General features: G+C 35.1%; 1 protein-coding gene and 1 pseudogene across 2 annotated transcripts; one reads left to right on the top strand and one right to left on the bottom strand.

Moving 5' to 3' along the window:
• The first annotated feature begins 767 nt into the window (after positions 1 to 767).
• On the top strand, positions 768 to 5132 carry LOC145597413 (putative adenylate kinase 7, mitochondrial; annotated as a pseudogene). Its single transcript, XR_014103350.1, has 4 exons — positions 768 to 1189; positions 3820 to 3960; positions 4314 to 4502; positions 4733 to 5132. The product of XR_014103350.1 is annotated as a putative adenylate kinase 7, mitochondrial (transcript).
• LOC145597412 (putative inactive leucine-rich repeat receptor-like protein kinase At3g03770) lies at positions 5117 to 9522 on the bottom strand. The gene is made up of 8 exons (XM_081653571.1): positions 9265 to 9522; positions 7632 to 9045; positions 7417 to 7550; positions 6408 to 6651; positions 6092 to 6300; positions 5978 to 6000; positions 5777 to 5888; positions 5117 to 5572 (listed from the first exon to the last, which is right to left on the bottom strand). Exons 2-8 carry the CDS (start codon positions 8995 to 8997, stop codon positions 5342 to 5344), a joined length of 2319 nt encoding a protein of 772 aa, XP_081509697.1. The 5' UTR covers positions 8998 to 9045; positions 9265 to 9522; the 3' UTR covers positions 5117 to 5341.

Below are 9522 nucleotides of genomic sequence, written 5' to 3'. Positions count from 1 at the left end.
AATAAAAGTCAATTAAAATAGAGTTAGTTTAAATGAATTGACTTATATATAACAACTAGATGAAGCCCGTGCGATGCACAGTTTGTTTGATTATTTTTTTATTTTTTATTGTATTTATTAGCTAAAATTTGTTATATATTTAGATAAAATTCCTAATATTAAAAGATAATATTTAATTATTTTAAACTTAAAAATCTCATTCGCCAATTTTGCTTACGTGCCATTTGAATTATTTAATTCTAAAAGAAATTAATAATCTCTTATTTAATTGGCTATTACTAAGATTTATAATCCTACATGGCGCGTTGAGAAAATTAGATTCTACATGGCTCTCTAAAAACTCGGGGAAAAACTCCCTTTTATATATATATATATATATATATATATATATATATATATATATATATATATATATATATATATATATATATATATATATATATATATATATTAGATTTTTTTAAAAAAAAAAAATTTAAATTCATTAATTTGTACCCTTAAAACTCTCTTGTTAGCTACATTATTTTAAATATTTTTTTAAAATTATTGTAAGTTTTATTCATTGCATTTTTTATCATATTATTTTTTAAAGAAAATAAAGTAAAAAATTTTGGGCGGGAAAATTTTTGTTGTGAGTGCGACACGTTTAATTAAGGGATAACTCCGGTGATTACTTTAGTATAGAGTATAGATAGATAGATAGATTGATTATTTAACGAAATCGGAGGTATTAAAAAATGACGTGGCACCCTAAATATCAGTTCAACTCCCTCACCCTCCCGTTGCCAAATTGCCAGCCACAAAAACACACCCTCCCTCCACTCTCTTCCTCCACTGATCAACAATGGCTGTCCTCAGCCGCATCTCCCCCACCCTCCGCCACCTCTCTCCGCCTCTCCTCCACACTCACTCCTACCACATCTCCGCCGCTTCCTCCGCCGCAGCTCAGCTACAATTCGACTACTACGACGACGACTTCAGCCCAACTCCTCCTCCTTCACCTGCTACTGCGCTCGATTCCGATGGTTCTAGACCTTTCAGAGGTGTACATTGGGTCTTCATTGGTAATCCCTCCGCTAAAAAGCATATCTATGCCGATATGATCTCGAAGCTTCTTCATGTTCCTCGAATTTCTATCTCTACTCTTCTTCGTCAAGATCTTAACCCTCATTCTCCCCTCTATAAACAGGTTCACTCTTCTCTTACATTTTTTTTGGAATTAATTTTTTGTGATTATGTGGATGAATGTTGGTGTTGTTATTGCTGAAGATTGTTGTTAATTATACATGTTTATCATTTTATTTGGAATAATTTAATGATTAGGAATCTGGCTGAATGACCTAATAACTTAGAATATATAATTATTAAGTATATCGAGTTCTCGAATTTTTGTCACGGAATGTCAAATGATGTTAGATTGGTTTGAATAATGAATTATAGTGCTGAACTTATTGTTGAGGGTGATATACAGAATTTAGGTAGGCATATAAACGTTATACTTTTTACTATATTAGTGAATGTGTGACAAAATTATGTGTCGATTGGTGTCGTTGATGTTTAATTTAGAATCCTCTTATGCAATCATTTTCCTATTTTAAATTGAAGAGGCCAATGTTTTTGTCTTATGGCATAACGTAATTGTTATGCACAATACACTAGCTTAAAAATTTTAGGGGTAGTGTGTCATATGAAAATTTTCCTAGAATTTGGTAAATATTGGGAAAGTAATTCTATGTATATTTTATATAGGAGACCTTGATTGTTGAAATGTTAATTAGGGCCTATTCACTTCAACTTAATTTCAGTTCAGTTCAATTCAGCTCCTAATCTCCTTCTCTCATAAAATATTCACTTCAGCTCTATTCAGTTTAGTTCAGCTCCAATCACTTCAGTTCAGCTCAGCTACAATCAGTTCAGTTCAGCAGTACAAGCGATCATTTCTTTCTAGATTGGTTTTCTTAAATGAGGTTTTTCGGACTATATAGATGATGTTTTTTCTTGAGTCATAGCAACCATGGAATGCCAAAATATGAGCTTACTCTGTAAAGTCTCTGTTTCGCTGGTGGTAAACGAAACCCAATGATCTATGACTAGTATAGGCCTATAGTAGAAAAGGTTTAGAAGTGAATTACAGAATAATTAGTTTGGTTATAATTCTAGTTATTGAACAAAGTTATATATTAGAATATACTACTTGCAAGGAGAATAATACATTTCGGTATTATAGCTGTAATAAAAAGGAAGGGAAAATGAAGAAGTGAAAAGCTTATGCCTAAAAATTAAGGATATTGGAGGCTCCACTTCCACTTTGTTTTAATACAATGAACATGTATATACATGCATACTCTCTTCATCTCTAATTAACAATAGACATTTCTATTTTGGATTGCTCCAAAATTATGATCTGCTATCTAAGTTTATGTTGCAAAACTTACTACTTGCCCATATCACCCTTAATGATAACCTTAAAATAAGACTACCTTTGTCGCATGTCAAAGCTGCAAATCTTACAAGAAGGAAAATTATGGTATTTCAACTCAATTTTTTATAATTGACCTTCAATCAAATGTGGCCCAGTATTTCAAGACTGATGGAGGATTAAATAAAAAATATTGCCAACCAAATGTGCCTTCTATATGATAGTGTGCTTATGGGATTCATCTTTGTTTGTTTGGATGAATATGATTACCATGGAATTCTATAGATGATAAAAAATTCTGATGGATGGTATCATATTATGTTGATAGATTGGTGAACAACTGTCTTATTTCTCTTTTTTTAACATAATGTAATTTTCACTTGCAATGAAGGCGAGAGTGGACATACATAGATAAGGAATAGCCCCCCTTCCCTCCCTTTCTCATTCAATTTCACATGATCCCTTAGATTACCACCTAAACCCATCATCTATCTTTGTTATGTCTTCTCTGCTCCCTATCAACGTGTGCCCTTAGGAAATTATTTCCCAACTTTTTGGGGAAAACCAAAATTGTCTCTTAGCTCCCTTTGTCTCTAAATAAAAGCCCCATTGTTCTGAGCACACAGTTTTAAAAGATAGATTATTGTAGGGTATTGTTGATAAAAGTTGAATATTAAAGATAATGGAAATCATTTATTATTTTTAGGCCAGTAATGCCAATAAGAGAAAATATATTAAGTTTTGAGAGGTTTTGTTGAATGAAAGAATCAAATAAAGAAATTAGTGGATGGTGAATCCTTCCCAAATGAGAAATGGGGATTTATGTATGGACAAGAATTTTGGGGCTTTAGTTTAGGGACTGAGGGAGTATTTCTGTATTTTGAAGACTCGAATAGCAATATAACCAGAATAGAAATCTCTTTTTACCTTACCAATAGTCCACCACGGCTTTAAAAATGATACAATTTCTTTCTAGGGCATGGGATCATGGAAAAAATTCCTCCTTATCTGAAAGTTCTTTAAACAGAGCTTTCATGTCTGATATTTTAAAGTAAAATTCTACTCAAATTATATCAAAATTCATAATCATTCCAGAATTATTGTTACTTTATTATGCCAAGAATATTTTGATGTTCTTACGATTATAAGCTGTTGGAATCGTAAGAGTCGTAACTAAGCCATAGGGAGCCACTTGTTCTATAGACCTGTTAATAATTTACTTTCTGTAATCAAGAATCAAGATTGTTCTGAATCTTTCAATGCTGGCTTTGCGGCCAGATGAAGCACTTGCATGATTATAATGAAAATGGTACTGTAGAATTCCTCTAGCTGGAGTGCCTATTTTATGTGATATTTTGCAGGGGTTTCTCAGATTTTGTATGTGTTGTCTGTTACAATAGATTGCTGAGGCAGTTAACCGTGGGAAGCTTGTTCCTGAGAGCATAATTTTTGGCTTGCTGTTAAAAAGACTTGAAGATGGACATTACAAAGGTGAAAATGGGTTTATATTGGATGGCATTCCTCAAACACGCCTTCAGGCTGTAAGACTTCTTACCATCTGCAAACTTCAATTTAACTTTGCGTAATTTTGGACCGATATCGTATGATCATATGCATAAACTAGTTAAATCCTTTTGAAAGTATGTACTTAGCATAATGTGAGGTTTTATTCTTGTTTTGAGGGTAGTATAATATAGTAGTTTGGGGTGGAAAGCTCCCAGTCTTAGTATATATTTATTCTTGCTAAATTTATCCCCCTTCTTCAAGGATATGATGTTGTAATTTTTTTTAAAGGCTCTAGTTTGATGTGGAGTGCCATATTGGTACTTTTCAAAGTTGGGAGGAGTAATTATTACCACTTGATTTTTGATAGTGTGTGATCCTTGTATTGTAGGAGATCCTTGACCAACTAGTTGATATCGACCTAGTTGTGAATTTTAAATGCTCTGAAGACCATTTTCAGACAGCTGGTTCTCCTGCTGATTCTACTGCACCTCGTGACAGAACCAAATCCAGTTTCTCAAATATTAACAAGAATACTGAAGATTCTTAGCCAAAAGTCTCTGCATTCTACAGAGAGCAGGTGATTTTCAAGTTTGATTGGTTTTACATGTCTGAAACTTAGCCTTCAATTATTATTTTTTCTGTAGTTTTGAATACAGAATGCTGGAGAGTGTGCTTTGCACATATATTAGGATGATTTGCTTGGTTTTACTTTCAAAATCCAGACTATCGTATTTTATTTGTCTGGAGCTGTGACAAGCTCATGATTTCTGGAGACATTTACTAACAAATGTTGTTTCCTTATGCCAGATGCAATATCTGGAGGACTAATACCAGAGCCAGAAGAAGCTTATTGACTTTCAAGTGGGAAAGGCACCAGGAGAAACTTGGAAAGGACTCCTAGCTGCACTGCATCTGCCGCATACCAATGCTGTTCATTCTTCAAGAACATTGACTATGGGTTTCAGAGTACCTTGAATATCTGAGACTTTAAGCTCTGATGCAACTTTTGTAAATATGATGATTAAAGCCAGTCTCTATTTCGAAACTAAGAAAGTAAGAGGCAGTATAGAATTTAACTATGTTTCTCATTATGACTAGATAGTGGTTGCGAATTAGTCATTCATTTTGATAGTGGATAGGCATTGTTGAAAAAAAACCCAAAGGAAAAAATTATGTGTAGATGGCTAAATGTACACGCTTTAAAGCAGTTCCAGTTTCTCTCTTATATTACATACTCGAGATCATATAACATGTGGATAGCAAAACTATAAAATAAGAGTCTGGACTACTGTTGCAGGCTTACAATGGTACTCATTTACAGGGAAGTGATGATAATAATATGTGCTTTGTTCTGCTCTAATGTTGATGCCTAAACATGACATTGAAGTTTACACCAGTATCAATACAGGAAGAAAATCACAGTTGTGCCATGGAACCAATCTTTTGGTCACCATCTGCTGCTGCTTGAACCTGAGCTGCATACTGTAGATTCCAAAGCACATCCTCAAAAGATGGACGTGTTGATGGTTCGGAAGAAACACATTTGTTGGTTATTGAGATGACTGTCGTCAATGATTCTTTCGAGGAAGTTGACAATACAATAGGATCTATGACTCTTCTCTGACCTTCCTCACTACCAAACGATGCCTGTGAAGTTTTAAGACTCATGTTAGTAAAGTGCATACAATTATTTTCTATCATAAAATGTTCCATTCAGAAACAAAAAACACCCAAAATATATTGGTAGTTACTAAAATTGAAACTGTCACTTAGAATGGGCTTAAATCCAATCTCTGAGATCTGCCAAAACACCCAAAATGTATATTATCGGTAGCAGGATTAAGGGTTTACCATTTCAGTTAGCAGAACTGCCTTCTTCTTAGCGGCCACTGATGGACCAATGAGGGATTCTAATAGTATAAATCCGAAGCAATAAATGTCATCCTCGATAACTTTCATTTGCCTGCAGTACAAAGAGGAGAAGCAACTAAAGACTTGTATGAAATGAGTTGACAGTCAAAATGGACTATCAGTGGGATAGTTCTTTCTTACCATGACTTAGCAGCAGCTTTTCCCTGTGAATTAAAGGACAAAGTATATTATAATCAATCACTCAAATCGGAAAAACCATCGAGAGATTCACATAAATTGTCAAAATAAACTCACCCCAAATTCATCATCATCATAGATGATTGATAGTCCATAATCACTTAACTTTGCCCTTCGATTCTCATCAATCAAGATATTATTGGTTCTCAGTCGATTGTTGAAGAAACCGGGAATGATTCCTGTGTGAAGGAACTGCACAGCCTTGGCAATATCAATAAGAATTACCAATCTCTCAGGCCATTTGAGTGCTCTTACTTGACCAAGATCTGAAATTATGGCATTTGCTACATATGTTAATTGCAACGAAAGCCTAGGGTAGTAGGGTATCAAAGCTATAGGACATCAATGAAGTTGCTTCTGCTTCGAGACTAACCAGAAAGATGGGAGCGTAAGTTTCCATTAGGCACATATTCATATATAAGATAGACCTTGTTACCACTAGAATCAGCCTTTGCTCCAGTGTCAATGCAGTGACCCAGAAGGCATACCAAATGTGGGTGGCGAAGCTTTGCCAAAAGGTCCAGCCGAAGCTTAAGATTACGAGTGGTGTATTTGTTTGACAGCGACAGGCACCTTACAGCCACTAAGGTTTTATTCTGTAATGTTCCTTGATACATCTGAGAAATAAGGCTGGGCAGGTTAGGCAGATTCAAAAATTGTGATGTTATCCAAATGGAAGAACATGTTCATCAGTGTTCAGGAAATGCCAACCTTTATCTATTTCAAAGAAAATAACAAAAAATAGCAAGGAAAAGTAAATCGAGTCACAACTTTACCTACATGATCATCACCTGCTTTTAATCTTAAGTACCCTACATCTGTGTTACTGCAGTTACAACAACAAAAAAAGACTCTATGGCCGTGTTTGACCCAAAGAAAGTAAAAAATACAAGTATATGAATTAAATTGTCTTCTACAGAAATGCTATTTCTAAGGGATTCATTTTTAAAACTTCATTTTGTTTTGTGTGGATCCTAATGTAGTATGTTAGGAAATGAAGAAGAAAGATGGAGGAGAGGAGTAAAGGAGGAAGAAAAGGGTGACAACAAAATATTTTCTTTGTGTGTCGTAAAAAAAAATGTGTTTTTGGTCCTCCCTTGGAGAAGTATCTTTTCCATCTTTCTGATAAAATATTTCAACCCAAGAAAACTATTTTCACCCCTAAACTAATTATCTGGAGAAAATAGGAAATCTAATTTTCCTTGAAGGGGAATGTTTTTTGTTCTTTCAAGTTTCAACCAAACACCGACCAAAATACAGATTGACAAGAGAGTGTTTTTTTTTAGCTACATTCAACGAAAAATTTGGTTCCATATACTTCTGATGTGAGCATGGGATTTGAGTGAATAAAAAATGCATGAAGTTGTGACGGTAATTTATACCTTGCCCCTAGCACCTTCCCCCATCAGGGCAGATTTATCAAAGTTCATGGTAGCTTCTTTCAGCTCTTCCATGGAAAATGTTCTACAAGCTGGGATTCCTTGTGTGCCAGATTTAGAAACTTCAGATATATATCCTGAACAATGAGGAGGCAAAAATAAACACTAGAAACATTTGAATATTCTAAAAGGAACACGAGGCTCAAAAAGGAACATACTTGCATTTGCTAGTATCTCAGAGGTCACCCCAGTTACACTGTTTTCCTGAACTTGCTTCTGCAACAAACTCTGTTCCTGACAGCCTCTTGGGCAGTATTTTCTATAAATCACCAGAATTCCAAAGGCCAGAAGTCCCACCACTGCAACAATTCCTCCAATCACACCAACTAAAGCTAATACACTTTTGGCTGAGTAATTGTTCTTCTTTTGCTGCATCTTGGCACAATATGACTCCGGATGCTGGTTTACTCCACCGGCTGTCAAACAATTTCCATAAAATTGAGCGGTAATTTTGTTTAAACACCTGGGAATCTCGCCGATTAATCTGTTATTCGACAAGTCAGCAAACTCGAGTTTCTTGCCACATGCCAAATGAATGGGGAGTGATCCACTCAACTCATTTGATGCTAAATTCAGGTAACTAATATTAGGCAAGGAGAAAAGAATGGTGGGTAGTCTTCCTTGAAGATGGTTCAGTGACAAATCAAGGTGCTGCAAGTGTTTCAGTTTTTTGAATTCCTGCGGTATCTCACCAGTAAAGGAGTTGTTATTCAGCAACGCCATAAATAAAGCTCCAGGTAATTTGGGTAGTTCTGAGTCCAGTTCATTCCAACTCAAATCCAACATTTTTAAGCCACTTAAACCACTCAAATCAGGCAATACCCCAGAAATCTTGTTATTTGACAATGCAAGAGTATTGAGAGTCCCGATTTTCCCAATTGAAGCAGGAAATGGACCCTTCAAGTGATTATCTGACAAGCTTAGGACCGAAAGATTGGATAGCGAATGCAACCAATCCGGAACACTCTCATTAAAGAAATTACCATCAAGTCTTAATGTTTGAAGCTTCACCAATGTGGCAATCCTTGGTGGAACAGAACCATACAAAAAATTTGAACTAAGATCAAGAAACTCCAAATTAGATAGCCTGTTAATTTTATCTGGAAGCGGCCCCCAAATGCCTAAAGACACTAAACTAAGAGCTCTCAAGCTAGTAAGCCTTGCCAAAGTTGCAACAAAGGAATCCATTGAAAATCTATCTGATAAGGTCAGATTTGGAATTGCATGCCCAACAAATTTGCCTACTTTGAAAGGCTTACTACCCATAATCCTAAGCTCAGTAACAACATCTACTTCACAAGTGACATTAATTTTTGTTGATGGAGACATGAAACATACATTAGCATTATTATCATTCCACACTGACAATTCATCTGGGTACTCTAAATGCTTTCTTAATTGCATAAGCACCTGAATTTGTGAGGATTGCAATTGAGAAAAACCCACTATGCAAAAACTCAACGAGACTGAGATAATCAAATACAAGCTCCAATAACCCATTCTCATTTCATTAAATAAACCCATAAAACTAACCAATTTCTTGTTGGTTTAAGATGCAATCATCAAAAAAACCTGCCCATAAACCAAACAGAAAAATCCAAGTAAAAAATTTGACAAGATAATGCTAAATTAATTCCAACCATAAACACCCTTTTGCTAAACAAACAATACCATCAGTCCGTCAAACAAGCAAAGTGAAACAGCCAATGACCAACAGCCGATTTTTGTAATATCAAGCAAAAGGGAAAACAGAAGCAAAAGAGATAAAAATCTTGGAATTTATGGGGTTACCTCAAATCATTGTAGTGCTTGAGCATGGAAGTTTCTTTACCAGTTTAAGAGACTGCAAAACTTGAAAAGTCAAGCAGAATTGATTGAGTGGGGTATTTTTCTCTTTATCTTTCTGATTGAGCAAGTTGAAGAAGTGGCAGGGCAGTAGATAGAAACAACAGTTTGAAAGAGAGTGACAGTACAGTTTACTGTAAACAGTAAACCAAGCATGGTGGTGAAAAGATGAAATTTTTCACAGGGAATCTGTTCTTGTCATTT

This window comes from Chenopodium album, chromosome 20 (genome assembly GCF_948465745.1).
Source record: "Chenopodium album chromosome 20, dcCheAlbu1.1, whole genome shotgun sequence".
Taxonomy (NCBI): domain Eukaryota; kingdom Viridiplantae; phylum Streptophyta; class Magnoliopsida; order Caryophyllales; family Amaranthaceae; genus Chenopodium; species Chenopodium album.
The sequence above is the reverse complement of the archived record's forward strand: the minus strand, read 5'-3'. Positions and strand labels throughout refer to the sequence as shown.